This window comes from Dendrobates tinctorius, unplaced genomic scaffold, assembly GCF_039654945.1.
Source record: "Dendrobates tinctorius isolate UK_male_01 unplaced genomic scaffold, ASM3965494v1 ptg000206l, whole genome shotgun sequence".
Taxonomy (NCBI): domain Eukaryota; kingdom Metazoa; phylum Chordata; class Amphibia; order Anura; family Dendrobatidae; genus Dendrobates; species Dendrobates tinctorius.
This window is the reverse complement of record NW_027361873.1, coordinates 3,858,402-3,882,982: the sequence shown is the minus strand read 5'-3', so window position 1 is coordinate 3,882,982 and position 24,581 is coordinate 3,858,402. Positions and strand designations below refer to the sequence as shown.

At 48.0% G+C, this 24,581-nt stretch overlaps 1 protein-coding gene across 1 annotated transcript in view; it reads left to right on the top strand.

Moving 5' to 3' along the window:
- Positions 1 to 24,581, top strand: part of DDX54 (DEAD-box helicase 54) — a 51,140-nt gene that overhangs the window by 20,564 nt on the left and 5,995 nt on the right. Inside the window, exons 6-19 of the mRNA XM_073554115.1 lie at positions 6,544 to 6,585; positions 6,703 to 6,798; positions 6,886 to 7,007; positions 7,113 to 7,174; positions 7,261 to 7,392; positions 7,498 to 7,708; positions 7,801 to 7,929; positions 8,158 to 8,385; positions 8,527 to 8,600; positions 8,717 to 8,911; positions 10,915 to 11,057; positions 11,179 to 11,286; positions 11,422 to 11,526; positions 12,649 to 12,743. Of these exons, the coding sequence (XP_073410216.1) occupies positions 6,544 to 6,585; positions 6,703 to 6,798; positions 6,886 to 7,007; positions 7,113 to 7,174; positions 7,261 to 7,392; positions 7,498 to 7,708; positions 7,801 to 7,929; positions 8,158 to 8,385; positions 8,527 to 8,600; positions 8,717 to 8,911; positions 10,915 to 11,057; positions 11,179 to 11,286; positions 11,422 to 11,526; positions 12,649 to 12,743 (1,742 nt within the window). The remainder of the gene's footprint in view (positions 1 to 6,543; positions 6,586 to 6,702; positions 6,799 to 6,885; positions 7,008 to 7,112; positions 7,175 to 7,260; positions 7,393 to 7,497; positions 7,709 to 7,800; positions 7,930 to 8,157; positions 8,386 to 8,526; positions 8,601 to 8,716; positions 8,912 to 10,914; positions 11,058 to 11,178; positions 11,287 to 11,421; positions 11,527 to 12,648; positions 12,744 to 24,581) is intronic.

Sequence of the window (24,581 nt, the reverse complement as noted above, 5' to 3'; positions counted from 1 at the left end):
TCCATACATATCCGGGACGCCTACCTACACGTCCCCATTTTTCAGGGACATCAGAGATTTCTGCGTTTTGCTGTCCAAAAGCAGCATTTCCAGTTTGTGGCCCTGCCATTTGGGCTGGAAACAGCCCCCAGAATTTTTACAAAGATTATGGCAGCGATGGTAGCTATATTAAGGGTCAGAGGCATAATATTGGTACCATATCTCGACGATATTCTCGTCAAGGCGCCCTCCTTCGCTCAGGCCCAGGAAAATCTAGCGGTAGTTTTAAACACGTTGTCCTGGTTTGGTTGAATCATAAACAGGGAGAAATCCCACCTAATGCCAACACAACGCCTATAATTCTTAGGAATGGTAATCGACACCCGCCGCTAAAGGGTCTTTCTCCCAGAAAGAAAGTGGATTACCCTCCAGCAGGGAATTCGCTCTCTGTTGAAATTCTGGCTTCTATCCTTTCGTGCTGCCATGAGAGTCCTGGGAAGAATGGTGGCAGCTTCAGAGGCAATACCCTTTGCCCTGTTCCATTCCAGGATACTGCAGAGGAACATCCTCCTTCAGTGGGACAGGTCCATCTCTTCGCTGGATCGCCCCTTCCTCCCTTCCATTCAGACCAGGGAGTCCCTCAAGTGGTGGCTGACCTCCCCCCTTGTTCATTTGGGAAGGCCTTTTCCCCCGGCAGGTAGTAACTACAGATGCCAGTCTCCTGGGCTGGGGTGCGGTATTCCGCCACCTGACTGTCCAGGGATGATGGTCGAGGCAAGAATCCTCACTATCAATCAACATTCTAGAACTTAGAACTGAGGGCGGTCTTTCTAGCACTTCTACATTGGGAAAGATACCTCAACAACCAGCCAGTCCAGATTCAAACGGACAACGCTACGGCGGTGGCATACATCAATCACCAAGGGGGAACCAGAAGTCCCTGGGCACTGGCCGAGGTATCCAGAATCTTCAACTGGGCAGAAACCGCAATTCTGGCAATTTCGTCAGTTTACATACCCGGCACAAACAACACGGCCGCCGACTTCCTCAGTCGGGAGGGGCTCTCGGCAGGGGAATGGTCCTTACACCAGGTAGTGTTCCGTCAGATATGCCAGCTATGTGGGACTCCAGATGTTGACCTCCTGGCATCGCGACAGAACAGAAGGGTCCAACAGTTTGTCTCAAGATACCGCGATCCTCTAGCAATAGGGGTCGACTCGCTGGTCATTCCCTGGACACAGTTCAGACTCTCTTATCTGTTCCCTCCCCTTCCTCTCCTGCCCAGACTGCTAAAGAAGATCAAGGCGGAAGGGGTGCCGGTCATATTGATCGCCATGTACTGGCTCAGGAGGGCCTGGTTCGCAGAAATTATCAATCTTCTCACAGGCACCCCCCTGGTGACTCCCCGACAGACCAGATCTCCGGGCTCAAGGGCCGTTTTACCACCCGAATTCTCGGTTGCTCAATTTGACGGAATGGCCGTTGAAACCACAATACTGAGAGCAGCGGGTTTTTCGGACCGAGTCATTAATACAATGATCCAGGCTAGGAAGCCTTCCTCTTCCATGGTCTAGTATCGAGCCTGGAAGGCCTATTTTGGCTGGTGTGAGTCTAATCACGTCACACCTATGCCCCGTTCCCTGCCATCTGTCCTGGCTTTTCTCCAGGCAGGGTTAGATGGCGGTCTGGCCCTAAGTTCCTTAAAAGGCCAGATATCTGCTCTCTCTATTCTTTTTCAAAGAAATTTGGCCTCCCGCTTACAGATTAAGACCTTTCTGCAAGGAGTGGCACATGCGGCCCCTCCTTACAGATCCCCTGTGGCTCCATGGGATCTTAACTTGGTCTTGGAAGCATTGACAGGTTCACCCTTCGAACCCCTCCAAGACGCTCCCATGTCTTTGTTGTCCTGGAAGGTGGTATTTCTCGTAGCCATCACCTCTATTAGGCGGGTTTCAGAATTGGCGGCATTGTCCTGTAGCCCTCCATTCCTAATTATGCACAAGGACAAGGTTGTTTTGCGGCCTCCTCCTAACTTTCTTCCCAAGGTGGTATCGGCCTTCCACCTGAACAAGGATATAATCCTTTCGTCATTTTGTTCCGCTCCAACCCATCCTCTGGAGCGTTCTTTGAATAAGCTAGATTTGGTCAGGGTGATAAGGATCTATCTGGCCAGGACTGCTCCCTTCAGGAAGGCAGACTTGCTCTTTGTTATCCCCAATGGGGTGAGAAGAGGCCTTCCGGCCTCTAAGGCAACAATTGCCTGATGGATCAGAATGGCAATTCTGGAAGCCTACCGGGTGAAGGACAGGGTGTTCCCTGCTGGGGTCAAGGCCCATTCAACCCGGGTGGTGGGCCCCTCCTGGGCGGTACACAACAGGGCATTAGCCATGCAGTTGTGAAAGGCTGCCACATGGTCATCCGTGCATACCTTTTCAAGGTTCTATAAGGTCCATACCTATGCTTCAGCGGACGCCAGCCTAGGCAGAAGAATCTTGCAGGCGGCAGTGGTGAGTTCTCCGGCCTGAAGGAAGTTTCTGTCTTTTCCCACCCCAGGGACTGTTTTTGGACGTCCCACGGTTTCTGTGTCCCCCAATGAGACGAAAGAGAAAACAGGATTTTGGTTGCTTACCGTAAAATCTGTTTCTCAGAGTCTTCATTGGGGGACACAGCGCCCTCCGATGATTTTATTACATGTAATGAATATATGATGACTTACATGATAATGTCTCCTCCTACTGCTTTATCACTAACTGATTGTCCTACAGCCGGTTGGAGGGGTGTATACTGCGGAGGTGGAGTTAACATTTATTTAATGTATAGTGTCAACCTCCTAGTGACAGCAGCACACACCCACGGTTTCTGTGTCCCCCAATGAAGACTCTGAGAAACAGATTTTACGGTAAGCAACTAAAATCCTGTTATCCTGCTGCATAACCCAAGTGCGCTTTGACTTGAGGTCACAAACAGATGTCCATTCTCCTTCAGGATTTTTTGGTAGACAGCAGAATTCATGGTTCCATTTACACAGCAAGTCTTGCAGGTCCTGAAGCAGCAAAACAGCCCCAGGTTATCACACTACCACCACCATATTTTAATGTTGGTATGATGTTCCTTTTCTGAAATGTTGTGTTATTTCTACTCCAAATGTAATGGAACATGCAAATTCCAAAAAGTTATCTTTTGTCTTGTCAGTCCACAGAGTATTCTCCCAAAAGTTTTGGATATCATGAACATGTTTTCTGACAAAACTTTTATGTTCTTATTGCTCAGCAGTGGTTTTCATCTTGGAACTCTGCCATGCAGGCCATTTTTCTTTATCGCCTTATTGGGGGACACAGATTACCATGGGTGTATGCTGCTGCTGCTAGGAGGCTGACACTATGCAAAAACAAGAAAATTAGCTCCTCCCCGGCAGGATACACCCACCGACAGGCACCAAGCACCTCAGTTTGTGCTTAGTGTCTGTAGGAGGCGGACCGGGATCTCCCAGATCCGCAGTTTTAATCCAATTTTCCTTTCAGGTTTAGTTTGAACTTTTTAATTTTCTCCCTCTCATCCGCTTGAGAAGTCTCTCCACAAACAGGACGTAGTTAGAGCCCTGCGTGTCTATCTCGCCAGGACTTCTTCCTTTCGTCTGTCCAATTCCTTGCTGATTATCTCTGAAGGTCGCCAGAAGGGCCTTCCGGCTTCCAAATCCACGATCGCTCGCTGGATTCGTTCTACCATTCTGGAAGCGTATCGTCTTCAGGAAAAGCGGCCCCCTCCGGGAGTAAGAGCTCATTCCACCCGGGCTGTGGCGGCTTCGTGGGCTGCTCGTCACCAGGCCTCGGCCATGCAAATTTGCAAGGCCGCAACCTGGTCATCTTTGCACACTTTCACGAGGTTCTACAGGGTTCATACCCAGGCCTCGTTTGATGCTGTGGTTGGTAGGAAGGTTCTGCAGGCGGCGGTGGCTCACCGGCCGACCTAAGCCTTTCCGTTACTTTTGTTCCTTATTGCTGTTCCCACCCTTGGGACTGCTTTGGAACGTCGCATGGTAATCTGTGTCCCCCAATAAGGCGATAAAGAAAGATGGATTTTTGGTTCTTACCGTAAAATCTCTTTCTTGGAGCCTTCATTGGGGGACACAGCACCCTCCCTGTTTAAGTCGTACCGTGTTGGGTCTTAGAGTCCCTTGTTGGGTTGGTACCTCTGTTTAGAGTTTTCTCGTTGCTTCTCCTACTGCTTTTTCACCAACTGAGGTGCTTGGTGCCTGTCGGTGGGTGTATACTGCCGGGGAGGAGCTAATTTTCTTGTTTTTGCATAGTGTCAGCCTCCTAGCAGCAGCAGCATACACCCATGGTAATCTGTGTCCCCCAATGAAGGCTCCAAGAAAGAGATTTTACGGTAAGAACCAAAAATCCATCTTTTCCCAGATTCTTTCTTATGGTGGAGTCATGAATACTGACCTTAACTAAGGAAAATAAGGCCTGCAGTTCTTTGGATGTTGTTGTGGGTACCTTTGTGACCACTTGGATGAGTCGTCGCAGTGCTCTTGGAGTAATTTTGGTTGGTCGGCCGCTCCTGGGAAGGTTCACCATACTGTTCCATGTTGTCGCCATTTGTGAATAATGGCTCTCACTGTGTTTCGCTGGAGTCCCAAAGCTTTAGAAATGGCTTTACAACCTTTTCCAGACTGATAGAGCTCAATTACTTTTTCTCATTTGTTACAGACTTGGATCGGTATGATGTCTACCTTTTTGAGGTTCTTTTGGTCTGCTTCACTTTATTACGCAGGTCCTATTTAAGTTATCCAGAACAGGTGTGGCAGTAGTCAAGCCTGGGTGTGACTAGGGAATTTAAACTCTGCTTCCCTAAGATGTGATAAGCCACAGTTACATTATATCCTAAGGGGTGGGGGCAATCGTTTTTTCACACTAGGCCCTGTAGGTTTGGATTTCTTTTTCCCTTAATAATGAAGACCTTCATTTAAAAACACACAGCCAAAGCTAACAGACAGCTCTCCATCCTCCTCCTTCTCGACCTTTCCTCTGCCTTTGACACAGTCGACCACAGTCTACTGCTACAGATTCTTTCTTCCCTTGGCATCAAAGACCTTGCCCTGTCCTGGATTGCCTCATACCTTTCTGACCGCACATTCAGCGTTTTTCACTCCCACACTACCTCCTCATCCCGCCCTCTCTCTGTTGGAGTCCACCAAGGCTCTGTCCTCGAGCCCCTACTTTTTTCCATGTATGCTCTTGGTCTAGGACAACTCATAAAGTCCCATGGCTTCCAGTACTACCTGTATGTGGACGACACTCAGATCTACCTCTCTGGCCCAGATGTCAGCTCTCTGCTGTCCAGAATCCCGGAATGTCTATCAGCCATATCCTCCTTTTTCACCTCTCGCTTCCTAAAACTCAATGTAGACAAAGCTGAACTCATGGTCTTTCCTCCATCTCACGTATCTTCCCTACCCAATCTATTATGGTAAATGGCATCACGCTCTCTCCCGCACCTGAAATCCGCTGCCTCGGAGTAACTCTCGACTCTGCCCTGTCCTTCAAACCACACATCCAAACTCTTGCCACCTCCTGTCGCCTCCAACTCAAAAATATTTCCAGAATCCGTCCCTTCCTCAGCCCTCAATCTACTAAAACTCTTGTACATGCCCTCATTGTCTCCTGCCTTGACTACTGCAATACTCTCCTCTGTGGCCTCCCTGCTATCTCTCTTGCACCACTCCAGTCTGTCCTCAACTCTGCTGCCCAACTAATCCACCTCTCTCCTCTCTACTCCCCTGTCTCTCCCCTCTGCAAATCCCTCCACTGGCTCCCAGTTCACCAGTGAATCCAGTTCAAACTACTAACACTGACCTACAAAGCCATCCACAACCTGTCCCCTCCCTATATCTCTGAACTAATCTCTCAATATCTTCCCTCACGTAATATTTGATCCTCCCAAGACCTCCTACTCTCCTCCACACTTATTCGTTCCTCACACACCCGCCTCCAAGATTTTTCCCAAATATCCCCTATCCTCTGGAATTCCATGCCTCAACACATCCGATTATCCACCACCCTCGGATCCTTCAAACGGAACCTGAAAACTCATCATTTCAGGAAAACTTACAGCCTGCAATAACCATTCTGCCGCTTCACCACCGCCTGAGCTGCCTCCTCATCACCACCAGAGATGCTGCACCCCCGACCTTCTGTCTCTTCCTCACTATCCCATAGAATGTAAGTCCGCAAGGACAGAGTCCTCTCCCCTCTGTACCAGTCTGTCATTGTAAATTTGTTTAATGTTAATGATATTTATAACTTTGTATGTAACCCCTTTCTCTTGTACAGCACCATGGAATTAATGGCGCTATATAAATAATAAAAAAAAACTGCATTTTGTGTTTACTAGTGTTATCTTTGTCTAATATTTAAATTTCTTTGGTGATCTGAAACGCTTAAGTGGGACAAACATTTTTTCACACCACTGTAAATGATGGGGAAAAAATAAAATCTCATTCATAAATTGCCTTAATAATAAAGGTCTAATACATGTAATATTCCTTCTTATTCATTTCAGAATGGAAGATCAATTTGCTGCTCTTCATGAAAACCCTGACATGTACGTTTTGGTTCGGCACATCATAATGATATCTGCATCAATCTCACATCTTGAACATTTTGATACTTTGTGTATTATGATTAAGAAGCATCTGAAATATTTTTGTTTGTTCCTCAGAATTATAGCCACACCAGGTCGTCTCATGCACGTTGCCATTCAAATGAACCTTAAGTTGCACAGTGTAGAGTATGTTGTTTTCGATGAAGCAGACAGGTTAGTATTGTGTATGTCGGACTTCAATACTGCCCCTTACCTATGATTAGACTTTGCTCCATACCTGACCACTTATGTTTGTGATAGGCTATTTGAGATGGGATTTGCTGAGCAGTTGCAAGAAATAATTTCTCGTCTTCCAGAAACTCGTCAGACTTTGCTTTTCTCAGCAACGCTCCCCAAGATGCTGCTGGAATTTGCCCGCGCTGGTGAGCTGTTTTAGTACACCTTTTCCACTATTTGCCCAAAACGTGTATTGTCACTTACACTTCTGATATCCCTTTTCTTTCCTTCTATTTTTTTGCTTGTAACAGGTCTCATCGAACCGGTGTTGGTCCGTCTAGATGTTGACTCAAAGCTTAGTGACCAGCTGGCGGTAAAGTCTTCTTTTAGTCAGTGTATACCGCTTGTTCTATATTCACGCCACATAAACTCATCCATATATTGTGTCTTTCATCGCAGCTGTCATTTTTACATGTGCGGGCAGAGGATAAGCCTGCCGTGCTCCTTCATCTCCTGCGCTGCATTGTGAAGCCTCAGGAACAAACTGTTATCTTTGTCGCTACAAAACATCATGCAGAGTACTTGAAAGAGGTGAGTGATGAGACTTGCAATTTTAATATGTAAATTTTATAACTCTGCATTATGTTAATATATACTGTTTTTGTCCTTTTTATCTTTTGTGCCTATCCTATACAGTTACTTGACATGCAGGGTATCCCCTGTTCCCACATATACAGTGCTCTTGATCAAACTGCTAGGAAGATAAACCTTGGCCTATTTCTGCATGGGAAAGTTCGGGCACTTTTGGTTACTGATGTGGCTGCTCGAGGCATAGACATACCAATGTTGGACAATGTCATTAATTATAATTTCCCGCCTAAGGCTAAACTTTTCCTCCATCGTGTCGGTAAGATGCTATCATTTCTAATCTGTAATGTGCTCATTCTGTTTTTACAGGTTTTTGGTACATTTTCATCTTTTTCTCTTTCTGCTACTTAGGTCGAGTGGCGAGAGCAGGTCGCAGTGGCACAGCGTATTCACTTGTGGCTTCAGATGAAACTCCATACGTGTATGATCTTCACCTCTTCTTGGGAAGGCCTTTGAAACTTGCAGGGGAGTCTTGTTCAGGTATACAGCACATTGTAGTGTTTGAACCTCTGAACTCAATGATTGGCTGCAGCAATGATGTGCGCTTTCAATGTGATGTCGCTGATGCAGCCAAACCACAGAGCAGCGTGTAGAGCTGGCGCTGGACGTGGAGAGTGGGTATCTGTTTTGTTTGTTTTAAGTACCACTTTTTTATAGCAGAAAACCTGTAATAAAAACCATGGCTCATCATTCCTTTCCACTCTACAGATACAGACATAGATGGTGTCATGGGACGAGTACCACAGAGCTTGATAGATGATGAAGATGCTTTGCTCATCACAGACCGTGAGAGGTGTTTGGAACTGCAGAACCTCCATCATGTGGCTGAAAATGCATACAAACAATACAGTAAATCTAGGACCGCTCCTGCTCCTGAGTCCATAAAGAGAGTCAAAGAAGCCAATTACAACCAACTGGGGGTCCACCCTCTCTTTTGTGAGTGTTCCCTGCATTATTTTTAAAACTTTCTCCAACTTCTGCAGTCATTTTTTTTTCTTTTAACTTTGCACTTTCACTGTAAAGCTACTTTTTTATATATATATTTGAACTATTTCTGACTTACATATTTCTTGTCAGGGTCTCGTCTTGGTGGAGAAGAAATGCAGAGACTGAAACTTGTGGACAGCATTAAATCTTACAAATCAAAGGCGGTTAGTGATATTACATTTATGGAATACAATATGGCCTTTCACATTGTCATTTGTGATGTAGTTATACTTTAACTACTCACGATCAGTTGGCATGCTTTTTATATTTTCATTTTCAGACCATCTTTGAGATAAATGCCACTAACAAGACCCCTGCAAGTGAGGTGATGCGAGCAAAGCGCAGTCGTGATCTTGGAGTTATCACCAAGTTTCAGAGGCTGCAAGATGAGAAAGTGAAGGCTACAGTGCAGTCTGTGCCAAGTGCCAAAACCAGCGTTCCATCCAGCCATGACAATGCAGAAGAAGCCTATGAGGTAACCTTGAAGACTAATTTAGAGGTTGGACTACAAGACAACTTTGGGCAGTATACACATTGTGAGGCCAAAGTTCGCACTATGCGAATACTACATCGCACTAAATAAAAGTGAATGTTGCCTTGCTGAAGCTACGATGTTCAAATCGCAAAAACTCCAAATCTGCTGGACTTGCTGATCGTAATGCAAAAAGTTAATTTATAATATGGTGCCACATAGAATTGGCATAGTCCAATTTTTGACATCACAACAAGTGCTACAGACAGTCACCTTGTAAGGGGGAAAAATACTCCTTAAAAAACTTTTAAGCTATTTTGGCAGGTTTTTATATAACTGTTTCGGGAGCCAGAAATTTTTAAATTCTTCAATCAATGTAGCCATGCAAGAGCTCCTTTTTGTGTGGATTGAGTCATATTTTGGAACATTTTTGGAGTACATTAATTGTGTTTTTGAAAAACGTTAAAGCACTTCCACCAAACTCTTTTCCTAACATGTTTGTCATACTTACGGTAAATGTTTCATATCACCAAACAAATTTAAATATTAGACAAAGATAACACAAGTAAACACAAAATGCAGTTTTTAATTGAAGGTCTTTATTATTAAGATAAAAGGAAATCCAAACCTACTGGGTCCTGTGTGTGAAAGTGATCCTCAAACCCTTAAACATAAATTAACTGTGATAGACCAGAGCCAAATGAAAAAACATAGGGCACAAGGAGTGTATAGAAGAATTATATGCAAAAATTTTTTTTTTTTTTTTTTTTTTTTTTTAATTATTATTATTTTTGACTACACTTAAAATAATTACAAAGTATATAATGGATGCCTCTAGTCAGACTAGAAGACAAACAGCAAGTTGACACACTGGGTTACAGGTAGACTGTTTTTAATATTAAACTCAGTCGTTTCCAACAATTTTCAAATATCAAGGGTAAAGTAAAATACATAGATTCCAGATATCAAAACCTGAAAGTTTACCACCCACTGAAGGCAAATCACAAGTCATTAAAATAAGGCATAGTGCCATACACAAAAAAACATGGCTAAGTCAATTGCAATTATTTATAATCCAAACAATACTGCTATCTCCCTTGGTTACTGTGAAAAGGAACTGCCAAATAGCAAAGTGCCTGAATGCATGTAAACAAGATACAGAATCCACCAGGATAAGATTACCCTTCTTATCTTAGGTATAGAAATTGACCACGTGCATGGAGTGTCATATTGTACTGTACCTGAATAATGTGTCAGAACACCTACGTTACACCCCGACGCGCGTTTCGCCAATTCTTCTTCTGGGGGCGTGCTTACTAGGAAGGCTGGTGATTCTTTATATACCCTGTGGTCAATCAAAATCCTGCTGAAAGTCATGTGGTTTTCGTCTAATTATGTCTTGCTAGTGCCCGTATGGTGTTGTATTAATGCCAAGAGACTGCGGCGCATCCAGCACTGACATCACTCCTACAACGGACCTCCCACTTCCAGCTGAGATGGAACGCACTGCTTCCACCCGGCCGTAGCCGAGCGGAAGTCAAGCGCCCCCATCAGATGCTAGGAGCTAGAAATCCAGAGCGACAACAGCGGCGCATGTGCACAGTCTCAGCGTACATGATATGAATGAATGAGATGCAGACATAAGTCAGTGATAGGTGTAATTGCTGTGAAACAAAAATAAATGAATACAATATGTGTGTGATCATAATACAGATATATATCTATCTCTGGGGACCTTTCATTATGCACCCCTGGCTTCCATGAAGACCTGTCAGCTGCCAGGGATCACTTTGTGAGCACTGATGGGGTGGCAGAGGGAGCCATCTCCTTATGGTTCACCATGTCTATTGACCTTGGTGATTGAGGGGTTACAGATTCAGGATTAGAGTTATTTTTAATCCCAGCCATTGCAAATCAGCTAACACCCGTTGCGGACGGTGTATGAAAGGGCTGAGACAAACCATATCGAAGCTATTGGCTATATTAAGCCTGGTTTTCTCTATCAGGGAGTCTTTTCACAAGTACTCGGTAAGAGGAAAAGAGAAGATGCAGCTGAAAATGAAGAAACCAAGAAAAAGAAAGGAGATATTTCTCAGGATCCAGAATACTATGTCCCATACAGACCAAAAGACTTTGAGAGTGAGCGGGGGTAAGAGATCTGTGATGTCATTTTAACTTCAGACTGGTTTGTGACTTTTGGTTTCCTGTTTCTGTAAACTTTATACTGATATTTTCAGTGTTTACATTTTTCCTTGCTTTTTATTGTACAGACTTAGCATTGCAAGCAACAGCTTTGAGCAGGCAGCTGCTGGGGCAGTGCTGGATCTGCTGGGTGACCAGACTGAGGATCTCAGGAAGAGTAAGCACATCATGAAGTGGTGAGTTTTCGAAAATGTAAATGTAACATAGTGTGTCACTTACTGCAAAGTCGTAATAAAAAAAAATGACTATTGTAAATTCACACTGTAAAGAGCTTGGAGGTTTAATGTGGTCTTCTTCTATCCCAATTATAGGGATAGAAAGAAAAAGAAGTTTGTAGGAGCAGGAGGACATGAGGATAAAAAGAAAATAAAGACAGAGAGCGGACGAGTGATTAGCAGCTCCTACAAAACTAACATGTATCCTTTCAGCTTCCGTGTATTTGATGCCAAAACCAAAATCTCAGATCATAGCGATCCAAATGCCAATGTTCACATGTTGCGTTTTTGCAGCATTTTTTTCTGTACCAAAAACCAAAGTGATACCAGGAAAAAAATACATGCATTTGTCATATTTTTAATTTGTCTTTCCATTTTTTTTTTCTAAAGCGTTTTTATTTCTGCTTATCACCCATTTATTTAAATGGATGAAAAGCGCTGAAATGATTGATATGCTGTGTCTTAGCAAATACGCAGCAGGGATTAATAAAAAGTTATACTGTAAGGGTATGTGCACACGTTGCAGAAAATTTCTGCACAAAAACCTGAATCCCTTCCCAGAAACCGCACCTATTTTTCCGCGGCGGTTTTTGCGCGGTTTTGATGCGTTTTTTACCGCAGCGGTTTCTAAAAGCATGGGAGAAGCCTAAACCGCGGAAAAAAACGCAAAATTAATGTGCATGCTGCGGTTTTTACCGCGATGCGGTTTTTTCGCGGTAAAAAACGCATCAATGTGCACAAAAAGTGCAAAATGCATAGAAATGACTCTGCACCTTATTTTTAGCGGTTTTATAGTGAAAACCGCGGTAAAAACCGCTAAAAAACGCTGTGTGTGAACACAGCCTAAGGCTGTGTGCACACGTTGCGGATTCCGCTGCAGGTTTTTCCACTCGGAAACGCAGGTAAAACCGCAGGTAAAGTGACTTGCGGTTTGGTCTGCGGTTTTGCCCTGCGGTTTCACACCTCTACTATGGTAAAGGTATGAAACCGCTGCGGAATCCGCACAAACAATTGACATGCTGCGGTTTGTAAACCGCAGCAAAACGGCGCGGGAAAAATCCGCACCGTCAGCACAGCGTTTTTGAAACCCCATGGGGTTTCATTGTACTGTACATGGTCAGCGGAACTGCTGCGTTTCCGCAGGGCCAAAACCGCTGCGAAAACGCAGCAGAATCCGCAACGTGTGCACATAGCCTAAAAAAAAAAATACGCAGGAAAAATGCCACATGTGTACGCAGGAAAAATGCCAGATGTGAACATTCGCTTACGTACATTTTCATAGAAATGTCCAAAATTTGGTTTTACTTCCTTTACTCTAACTAGATATGAGGATTGGAAGAAGAAATATAAGATTGATGATCAGGATTCTGAAGAGGAAGAAGATAGACAAACAGGAAAATCACATAGGAAGGGCAGAGGTAAGTGATTTCAAACCTATTTGCTTTCATTTAGGCATATGGTTACCTTAGATCATCCTACAATTCAGCAGCAGTAATAACAGTGTCATACCCAAGCAGAAATACCTAAATTAAAATAAACCCAAATATCCAGACCCACCAAAATGAAACCAAAGTATAAAATCACATGTTATTGCTTAAAATTTACATAAAACATAGCGTTAGAATGAATTTCCCAAAAGACCAGGAAAAATATCCCAGCATAGGGTAGACTGCTCATAGAAACGCCCAGAACAACTATATATTGAAATAAATATTGATACAAGTGTCACCACATACACCAAATGTGAATAACAATCATTTTTCATGTACAATATTAATCAGTTTGACAAGTAGAAGACATGATGGAATAAATACATTAAAAATATCTATCTAAAGTAGACAAGACAGAGCAATATATAGGAACCCTGTGCATTACCTGGATATGCATTTTGACATTTGTCAAGATGTACCAAAAGTGGCATCTGTGGTTTTAAGAGAACCTGACTCATGCTGCTGATCCAGGGGCTGTACGTATCAGACACTGGCTGTATGAACACAGCCAGGTATGTTTATTCGGTCGTCCATGACAGCACCACCTGAGAGAGGGGATCCGCCCTTCTTAGGAACAGGAAAAACCTACAGATACAAAAGGGCGGCACCTCTCCCACGCATCAGTTGGTTTCCTGTTCCTAACAAGGACAGAACTCCCTACAGATCGTCCGTCATGGATAACCGAATCCCAGGCCAGCGGACCGACTCAGGTAGCGGGGGGTTCTGCTACCTCGGTCTCGCTGGGGGCCCTGGATGCGCCACGGTGGGTCCGGGTAGGATTTCCACGGCAGGAGCAGGCGGAGACAGGGTCCGGCGGTTGCCTTCTCCACGGGCCGGTGAGGTAAGCGGGTCGTCCCCCTGTGTCTCCTTCCCCCGGGGGTGCGGTCCGTTCGGGCGGGCGCCGCCGGCGGTGTCCCACAAGGGGAGCGGCGGTTCCGAGCCGGCGGCGCAGTTCTAGCCCCCGTCCCTGCGGCCTCTGTGACGCGGCGAAGGGGGCGGAGCCTAGCGCCGAAACCGGAAGTCGGATGCCGGCGACTTCCGGTTGTGGTGAACGCGCGCCGATGCGCGCCCGCCGCCTGAGGGGGCCGGGCACCTGAAGGGGAGGGGGTGGAACGCGGGGAGCGGTCCAATGGGGGGCCCGAACACCGGACAGAGTCCTGCTAATCCGGAGGGGGAGCCTTCTTAAGGCAGAAGGCATCGCTGCGGAGGTGCTTCTGGAGGCCCAACGATGGACACAACAGAAGCCCCCATGGACCCACAGGAGGTGCAGCCCGTGGCAAAGCGCCCCAGTGACCAACCTAAGAGGAAGGAGGGACGTTCAAGTGGACGGAGCCACAGCAGTTCCTCTAGGTCAAAGGATCCTCCCGCAGCCCCCCATGATCCGGTACCTGTCCTCATCTGCAAGGGTAAGAGATCTGCGAGAATGTACCCTGATGCAGTGTCCCCTTATGTGTTTGATTCTCAGGGGAAGAAGGCCACAGGGAAGCAGAAGCACAAGGAATGTGCCCTCTGTAGTTGCCCCTTACCAGATGGCCACCCGAAGAGATTGTGTCAGTCTTGCGTGAGACAGACGGTAGGGACGGAGATGAGGGGTAGAACGTGAGTGGAGTATCAGACTCTTACACTCTTTCCTATTTATACAGGTAGCGGAAGAAGCTCCAAGCTTCGCTACAGACCTGAGGCAATTAATCAGGACTGAAATAAAAGCCCTATCAAAAGAAGGTTCTTCTAAAAGAAGACGAGCTAGTGTTTCAGGCTCAGAGTCTTCAGTTGGCCCTAGGAAGGAAGATATCTCCTCAGAGTCCTCGGCCTCCTCTTCTTCTTCCGAAGAGGATTCCAGCCGGTTCTGCTTTCCCTTGGACCAAATGGATAAATTAATTAAAACCATAAGGTCAACCATGGGGGTAGAAGAAAAAAAGACAGAACTGTCTGCTCAGGACATTATGTTCGGGGGTCTAGACCCCAGAAAACAAAGGACTTTTCCACTAAACGAAAAAGTCCAGAGCCTGATTGACAGGGAGTGGAAAAAAACGGAAAAAAGGGGTTCTATGCCGCCCGCTTTCAAACGTAGATACCCCTTTGAGGACCCAATAGTTAGTCGATGGGATAAGGCCCCCAAGCTGGATGCAGCGGTAGCTAAAGCCTCAAAAAAGTCATCTATACCCTTCGACGATATGGCCTCCCTTAAAGACCCCCTAGATAAAAAGGCAGATTCCTTTTTAAAGGGCACATGGGAGATGTCAGCAGGCGCCCTAAGGCCAGCAATAGCAGCCACGTGCGCAGCCAGATCCATGATGGTCTGGCTGGATCAATTGGACTCTCAGCTAAAGGATGGAACCTCGCGAGCCTCCATCCGTAAGTCTCTACCAATTATCCAGAATGCTGCTGCCTTTCTGGCAGATGCCTCGGCAAGAATGGCGGCTAGGTCTGCAAGCTTGTCTAATTCGGCCCGAAGAGCCCTCTGGTTAAAATGCTGGCCGGGAGATATCCAAGCCAGGTCCCGTCTCTGTTCTATCCCCTGTGAGGGTGAATACTTGTTCGGCCCCGTCCTAGACGAACTGTTAGAGAAGGCCGGGGATGAGAAAAAGAAATTTCCGAGTCTGCCGAATACATCCTGGAGACGTCCCTTTTCTAGGAAAGGGTATTCCCGCAGGAGACAGGCCAGAGATCAGAACAGATGGGACAACAGAAAAACCAGAGGTACGGGCTTCATGTATGGAGGAGGGGGGCGCCAAGAAGTTCCATCACGGGATAATAAGAAGCCGCCCCAATGACTAGTGGCTCCGGTAGGAGGAAGATTATCTGCCTTCTACCCGGCCTGGGCCAAAATCTCGAATAGCAGCTGGATACTGGGGGTGATAGCTACAGGACTGCACCTAGAGTTCGCCTGCGTTCCCCAAGATCGGTTCAAGGTAACTCCACTCAAATCTTCCCCGCTAGAACAAGCTGCCCTGGAGACCGAGGTCCTCGAGCTGCTGGACAAAAAAGTCCTGACGAGAGTTCCAGAGGAAGAGAGGGGGAAAGGCTTCTATTCCCCCCTGTTCTTGGTCCGTAAACCGGACGACTCATTTAGGGCTATATTTAACCTCAAAGCCCTCAATAAATTCCTGGTTGTACGTCCATTTAAAATGGAAACAATCAACACCGCAATAAAGATGCTGTTTCAAAACTGCTTCATGGTGGTCCTAGATCTGAAAGACGCTTACTATCATATACCCATAGGTCTAGCACACCAATCTTTCCTTAGACTGGCGGTTCAGTTGGATGGGTCAATCCAGCACTTCCAGTACGCGGCCCTACCCTTCGGGGTGGCGGTTGCGCCTCGAGTATTCACCAAAGTGATGGCAGAAGTGATGGCCCATCTGCGTGAGCTAAACATTCTAGTCGTCCCCTATTTAGATGACCTCCTTATAATAGGCAGTTCAGCCGAGCAGTGTTTAGAACAGTTACAGAAAACAACGGCGGCTCTAGAGCGGTTGGGATGGCTACTTAATATCAAAAAATCCCGTTTGCAGCCATTAAAAATTCAACAATTTCTAGGCCTAACCCTAGATTCAAAAAAGCAGGAATGCCGCCTGCCCCCAGAGAAGCTGCTGCACCTGCATGACCGGGTCCTGAACACCTCCAACAACCCCTCCATGTCCCTCAGGAAAGCCATGTCCCTGTTGGGTTCCCTCTCATCCTGCATTCCCGCAGTCCAGTGGGCCCAAGTTCATACGAGAACTCTACAGGGCGAAGTTTTATGGTATCAGAGGATTCTTGGGGGTAACTTAGAAGGTCGACTGACCTTATCTAGAAACACAATAGAGTCCCTGGAATGGTGGCTAGAAAGAAATAACTTGTCTAGAGGGGTCCCTTGGGAGTATAACATTACCCGCGTGGTCACCACGGATGCAAGTCCTTCCGGTTGGGGGGCACATATGGAAGAAATTCTGGTCCAGGGCCTTTGGGAACGAGATCAGATACAAATGTCTTCTAATTTGAAAGAATTAACAGCGGTAGTACTCGCAGCTAAAGAGCTCCTTATGTATCTACAGGGCCATCACGTACGAGTTCTATCGGACAATCGAGTGGCCGTGGCCTATATCAACCACCAAGGCGGAACTCGATCCAGAACTCTGATGAAGGTGGCAGGACAGTTGTTCCAGCTAGCAGAGCGTCATTTTTTATCTCTCACGGCTCTTCACATAAGAGGGAAAGAGAACATCGCGGCAGATTTCCTAAGCCGCAATCTGTTAAAACAAGGAGAGTGGGCCTTAAACACCTCCATTTTCGTTCAGATTGTGCAGAGATGGGGTCAGCCAGAGGTGGATCTATTCGCCACCAAGGAGAACTCGAAAACGACACAGTTTTCCTCCCTAAACCCCAGGGAGACTCCTCTGGCAGTAGATGCGCTTCTGATAAAATGGGACTTCAGGCTAGCCTACGCCTTTCCTCCCCTATCTCTACTTCCTCTAGTGTTGAGGAAGATCAGGAAAGACAGGGCAAGGGTCATAGTCATCACCCCGTTCTGGCCCAGAAGAGCATGGTTTTCGAACCTCAGGATCATGTCGGTAGACGATCCTTGGGTTCTCCCGGACATCCCGGACCTTCTGTCCCAGGGCCCGGTCTTCCACCCTCAGGTGGCTGGCCTACATCTCACGGCGTGGAATTTGAGCGGTCACTGCTAGAAAGTAAAGGCTTCTCTCCAGACCTAATTGACACTCTACTAAAAAGTAGGAAAGTAGTGACAACTAAGATTTACGTCAGAATTTGGAAAAGGTTCCTCGAAAGCTCAAATGTAAATACTGGTGATTCCGTCCCCATAGGCCAGATCTTGGAATTTTTACAAAAAGGGCTGGACTTGGGTCTCTCCACCAGTACCCTTAAAGTACAGGTATCCGCCTTGGGGGCCCTCTTTAGCTGCAACGTCGCGGCTAATTATTGGGTCAAAAGATTTATCAAAGCAGCGAGTAGATCCAGACCAATAGTAAAGAATAGACTCACGCCATGGGATTTGAACCTAGTCCTCACAGCTATGACAGAAGCGCCATTTGAACCCATCTCGTCGGCCTCTATTAGGAGCCTGTCCCTCAAAATAGCTTTCCTAATAGCCATAACGTCAGCCCGTAGGGTAAGCGACATTCAGGCATTGTCTAGGCGCCCACCTTTTCTTCAGGTAAAGGAGGATAGGGTAATACTTTGACCCGACCCAGCGTATTTACCAAAAGTAGCCTCCAGCTTTCATAGGTCGCAGGAAATAGTCCTTCCATCCTTCCTCCCTAAACCAATTAATGAGAAAGAGGAGAAGCTACACACTTTAGATGTTAGGAGATGCCTCTTGGAGTATCTAGCAGCTACCGATCCCTGGAAGAAAGACAATGCTCTCTTTGTCTCCTACCAAGGCCCTAGGAAAGGTCTTAGGGTGTCCAAAAGTACTCTAGCCAGGTGGATTAGAGAAGCAATCTCGTTAGCTTATGCCTCAAAAGGTAGAGTAGCTCCGGAGAAATTGAAGGCGCATTCCACCAGAGCCGTGGCAACCTCGTGGGCCGAGAGGTCGGAAGTCTCCATCGACCAGATTTGTAAGGCGGCCACTTGGTCCTCTCCGAGCACTTTTTATAGTCATTATAGACTAGACTTGGGTGCCTCTGCAGACCTCTCCTTCGGTATCAGGGTTCTGCAGGCTGTAGTCCCCCCCTAAAGTAGTGATTACTCTCTGTAATTCTCTCAGGTGGTGCTGTCATGGACGACCGAATAAAGTCTTAGTTACTCACCGGTTAACGGTATTTTTCGGAGTCCATGACAGCACCCATAGATTCCCTTCCCTTAGTTAATTTGGGTGTGCACGTCTTCCCTTTGTACATATCCACGGGTGATAAAGATTTAAGTGTTGATATTGTTGTACATATAATTATGCATTAACCTTGGAGGTCCTCTTTTATACTCTGTAATCCAACTGATGCGTGGGAGAGGTGCCGCCCTTTTGTATCTGTAGGTTTTTCCTGTTCCTAAGAAGGGCGGATCCCCTCTCTCAGGTGGTGCTGTCATGGACTCTGAAAAATACCGTTAACCGGTGAGTAACTAAGACTTTCACTCTGAAATACTGGGGTGTTTCAGAGTAAAATATACTTTGAAAGCCACCAGGGACCGGCTCTATAAAGTAGTCGGACAGGCGGATCCCCGGAGACTTCTCTCCCCGCTGCCCTGGGTTGACGGTTCTCTGCATGTACTCGCACATAGGCAGAGACCTATCAATCCAGGGCAGCGGCCGAAGAGAAGCCACCGGGGACCTGCCTGTCTGACTAGTCTACAGCGGTGTCTTGGTCACCGGCAGTTAATAAAGCATGTTTCTCTTTCGCTTCATTGGGGGACACAGAAACCATGGGTGTATGCTGCTGCCATTACGAGGCTGACACTATGTATAGAAAAAGGTTAGCTCCTCCTCCGCAGTATACACCCCACCGACCGGCACTAATTTCTTCAGTTTAGCTTAGTGTCAGTAGGAGGTGGACATGGGTCTTTCATTAGACCCATATCTACCTCAGTGTGCGTCATTTTCTTTTCAGGTTCCGGAGGGATACAGAGTGAATAGTCACATCTGTAGTCCCACAAAGAGACTATGAGTACGGCGTGTACTGCCACCCCGTATCCTCATAGCTCTCCACGGCAGGACCAAGAGCCCCGAGCACGGATGCGTGTCAGGCGATCCAGCTGGTCCTCGCCCCCGTCTCCCACCCACTCGCCCACCAGAGCCTGTCGGTCTGGAAGAGACGCGGACATCCTTCTATGGAAAAAGACAGGATCATGAGAAGAGCCTCAGGTAGAGGATAAGTATGGGACCCCGGAGTGCCAAGCCCTTCCTCTCCCTGCCCTCCCATGACTCCCCAGCTGCACCTAGCTCTTTTCATATGGGCAGCCACGCTGCTGGCTCGGGTACCTTGTGGAGCGGGCGCCCTAAGTGGCATTTCCCCAGGTATCACGGCTCTCCCCTCCCCTTTCCCCGGCTGCACTTATCTTATTTCAGCACCAGCAGCCGGGCGGCGGGCACGAATCCTGGTTCAGCTCAGCAGCCGGGCGACGGGCATAGATCCATAGCGGAGCGATCATGCGGCTGTGCAGCGCCGCCCCGCCGGCCACCGCATCTAATCCAGGAGCCGGCTTCAATTGGGGCCTTGCCGGCGTTGCGGCCACGCCCCCCGCCTTTTCCCTTAGGCGGGCTTCTCTCCCGCCCGTTCTACGCCCGCCCTCTCCCTCCACGTTGGCGCTCCGGAGGTGGCGCTCGGCCCCCTAGCCTGCCTATCAGCAGCGGGCGGTGCCATCCTTGGCTGCAGGTAGTCCCGCCCTCCTCCCTGTCGCCTCAAGGAAGCGCGCACTTTTTCCTACCAGGCTCCCCTCAGGCGGCCGCCATTTTCTCCAGCCTGTCAGCCGGACTCTGTCGCCATTTCTGTGGTCACTGCATACGGACGAGCTGTGCAGCAGCGCTCGCTGGAAGCATCCACAGGACACCGGACCGTGAGTAGCTCTGCAACTGCAGACTGACACCCTCCCCTGCCTCCTGTCCCCCAACCTTCTGGCACTGCTTCAGTGACTTCCCTCACTATGTCTAACTCTAAGCCTGATCGTGCTCGTCCTCCGGCTTCCACTTGCACTTTAGTCAAGTTCTTTGCATGCTCTTCTTGCAAACGCAAACTTCCCTCAGGTCAGTCCACTCCCCTCTGCATCGACTGCAGCAACCCCATTCAGCCCACCGCCCAGGAGCCCCCTATTGCTCCACGCGAGAGCGAATCTCCCATTCCTGACTGGGCTTCTTCCCTATCTCAATCAGAGGCGGATCTCACTAGGGTGTCTCAGTCCCTAGTGGCCATTCTTGATAAGTTGCCCCTGGACACATCTGCAGGACCCAGCAGGTCACATGAGGTTCCATCTGAAACAGCCAGCATGAGCCGCAAAAGACCCAGGCAGGATCTCCGGCCGGAAGCCTCCCCTCGCTCCATCTCACCACATAGTCCTTCCCAGCAGTCTCCTTCCTGTGCCTCCTCACCTGAGCCAGGCGAAGCGTTCTCGGATGCACCATCCGAGGAGATTTTAGAGCTGGATTCGGACCATACCGCGGACATGAAGGTTACGGTACAGAACCTCATTGCAGCGATTAACTATACTTTCAAGATCTCAGACTCCCCTGCGAAACCCTCAGATCAGGAGGTTTCGTTCAGACGGGCAGAAACACCTTCCAGAGTTTTCGCTCCTCATTCTGAGTTTGCCAAGCTCCTCACCAGGGAAAGGGAAAATCCGACCAGGCGCTTTCAAAGAGGGAAGCTCCTCGGCGTGCTGTATCCATTCTCTCAAGAGCTCACCGACAACTGGTCGGTTTCTCCCTCTGTAGACGCTCCTGTGTCCAGACTATCTAACAGCACAGTGAAAAAAGAGGATGAAGGAACTCATGGAGATCAACATCCAACACTGCGGAGACACCATCACGTTTCTCAACGCAGTGATTCTAGAGCAATGCCCCCATCCCTTATGGGAAATATGTAAAAACATACACAAGCCGCGGAGACACCATCACATGTTTCGCAACGCAAGCAATGACTAGCCAGGTCTTTCCCCGGGAAGGAACAACCACGGGAAGGGGAGTCTCCAATGAAGGAAGCCACCTATGCCAAAACATGGTATCCATCCACAGACAGCTGTTTCGGGGTATTGCCCCTCATCAGTGTGGAGTAGGAAACTGGCCGGTAGGAGCAATGCCTAGTAGAATATGAGGGGCAATACCCCGAAACAGCTGTCCCTCCTCTTCCTCTTCTCCCCAAGCTGTTGAAGAAGGTCAAGGCAGAAGGGGTACCAGTCATCCTCATCGCTCCGGATTGGCCCAGAAGAGCTTGGTTCACGGACATCATCAACCTTCTCGCGGACGCCCCCTGGAAGCTTCCAGACAGAGCAGATCTGCTGTCTCAATGTCCAATCTGCCACCCCAATTCTCTGCCGCTCAATTTAACGGCGTGGCTGTGGAAACCGTGGTTCTGAAGCGGTCAGGTTTTTCAGATCGGGTTATTCACACCATGATTCGGTCTAGAAAACCATCGTCTTCCAGAATTTATTATCGTACGTGGAAGGCCTATTTCACTTGGCGCGAGGACAATGACGTTTCGCTTATGTCCTTTTCTCTCCCTTCTATCCTGGCGTTCCTCCAGGCAGGCCTAGATTCGGGCCTTGCCCTCAGCTCTTTGAAGGGTCAAGTTTCGGCGCTTTCCATTCTTTTTCAGAAGACGTTGGCCTCCCATCCGCAGGTCAAAACCTTTCTTCAGGGAGTGGCTCGTACCGCACCTCCGTACCGCGCTCCCGAGGATCCATGGGATCTCAATCTGGTTCTGGAGGCTCTTCAACGGTCTCCCTTTAAACCTCTCAGGGAAGTCTCCCTGTCCCTTCTCTCTTGGAAAGTAGCCTTTCTGGTGGCCATCACCTCCATCCGGCGCGTGTCGGAATTGGCAGCCCTTTCTTGGTGCTCCATCAGGACAAGGTGGTCCTGCGGCCTCCGCCTTCCTTCCTAAAGTGGTGTCCATTTTCCACCTAAATGAGGACATTGTTCTCCCGTCCTTTTGTCCGGGTCCAATCCACCCTCTGGAGCACTCCTTGAACAAGCTAGACCTGGTCAGGGCGATGAAGGTTTACCTGGCTAGGACGGCTCCCTTGCGGAAGACAGACTCTCTTTTCATCATTCCAGATGGTGCGCGGAAAGGTCAGCCGGCCTCTAAGGCTACCATTGCTCGCTGGATCAGATCGGCAATTCTGGAGGCCTACCGGGTCAAGCATCGAGTGCCCCCTCCTGGAATTAGAGCTCACTCTACCCGGGCAGTGGGTGCCTCCTGGGCGGTGCACCACAGAGCTTGTGCACAGCAGCTCTGCAAAGCGGCAACCTGGTCTTCGGTCCACACGTTTGCCAAATTTTAGAAGGATCCTGCAGGCGGCGGTGGTGAGTCCTCAGACCTAATGGAGGTTTGCTTTTCCCTCCCCAGGGACTGCTTTGGGACGTCCAATGGTTTCTGTGTCCCCCAATGAAGCGATAGAGAAAACAGGATTTTTGGGTTGCTTACTATAAATTCTTTTTCTCGGAGCCTTCATTGGGGGACACAGCACCCTCCCATATTCTGCAACTCCTGTTCTTATGTTGTTTGTTGATTACAGTTGAGTTGTCTGTTCTGTTTTCATTCTGTTTTGTTACTTCTCCTACTGCTTTCTCACTAACTGAAGAAATTAGTGCCGGTCGGTGGGGTGTATACTGCGGAGGAGGAGCTAACCTTTTTCTATACATAGTGTCAGCCTCCTAGTGGCAGCAGCATACACCCATGGTTTCTGTGTCCCCCAATGAAGGCTCCGAGAAACAGATTTTATGGTAAGCAACACAAAAATCCTGTTTTTTCTCTGAAAAACTGCAGTGTTTCAAAGTCAAACATGCCTGTCTGTGATCATACAGCCAGTGCCTGACACATGCTGCCCCTGGATCGGGCATCATGTGTCAGCTGTTAGGTTCTTTTTAACTTCTTTCCAACATGGCGATTTACCGTTTTTGTTTTTTCTCCTACGCCTCATTGGGGGACACAGGACCATGGGTGTTATGTTGCTGCCACTAGGAGGACACTAAGTGAACACAGAGAAAATTAACTCCTGCTCTGCAGTATTCACCCTCTCACTGGCTGAGATTTTACCAGTTCTTGCTTAGTGTCTGTAGGAGGCACTTGGGTCTGGTTTCAGACCCCACCGTTTTTATTTTATTTTTTTATGTATCGGAGTGAAGGAGGTGACGGATCCTTTCTAGGGTCCGATCTCCCCCGAACCCTCAACAGGCGAAAACGCGGAGTATACCTCCCCGTACCCTCTCCTGCGACGAAGCGGTGATGCCTAGGCTCATTTTAAGGTGACGGTTCCTGCCGGTTCCTGCACCAGAGGCAAATGGAGTGTCACCTTCATGTTTCCTCCCCCGGATTCAGGCATACAGCCGACAAGGCCCCATATAATGACGTTCTGCAGCCCACCGATGCAAGCGGCAACCTCTCCATCCCCCTGCGTAAAGGTGGATCGATTGAGCAATATACCTTTAAGAACAGCGCAGCTCTGGTCCTGCTATACCGCCTCCGTGAGTATGACGGGCTGATCTGAGACGGCTTGTCACTGCACAGCCGTCATGACCGCGCAACAGGCAGTGGTTCCTGGTCCCTGGGGGGGGAAGGGGGAGCGCTGTTCCGGTGCCCAGCGGAGTTTGCGCTGTCAGGCAGCGGCCTTTCTTCAGCCGGCGGCCGCCATAAATTGAGCTTTTGGCTTCTAGCGGGTCTAGGCCGCAGGTCCTTAGCTCCGCCCACCTCGAGTGGGTGCCACCCACGTTACTGGCGCGTCTCGTTTTGAACGAGAAGCGCTTTCCTGTTCTCGGGGGCCATAACTTTTCACTCAGCCTGCGTCCTGACGGCTGAGAGGGGCACTTATTAGCTTTGTGGATAACTCTGGAAGGAGCCTCAAAAGGATCGCGGAGAGCACAATTTCTCCCCTGGGGACATGAACAGGACCTGGGTAAACTGCACTGTGCCACAGCAGGTGACATTAACCCCTTCTCTGCACGTACGATACTCCTCTCTGCAATCTGCGGCCCATATTCTGCCTATAGCTTCTACGACTACACTATGTCTCAATCTAAGGAGAAGGCTAACAAAAAACAGTGTTTTTTTTACCTCATGTGCCACGTGCTATACAGCCTTGCTCACAATACTCCATTATGCACGAATTGTCAACCGGAATGTA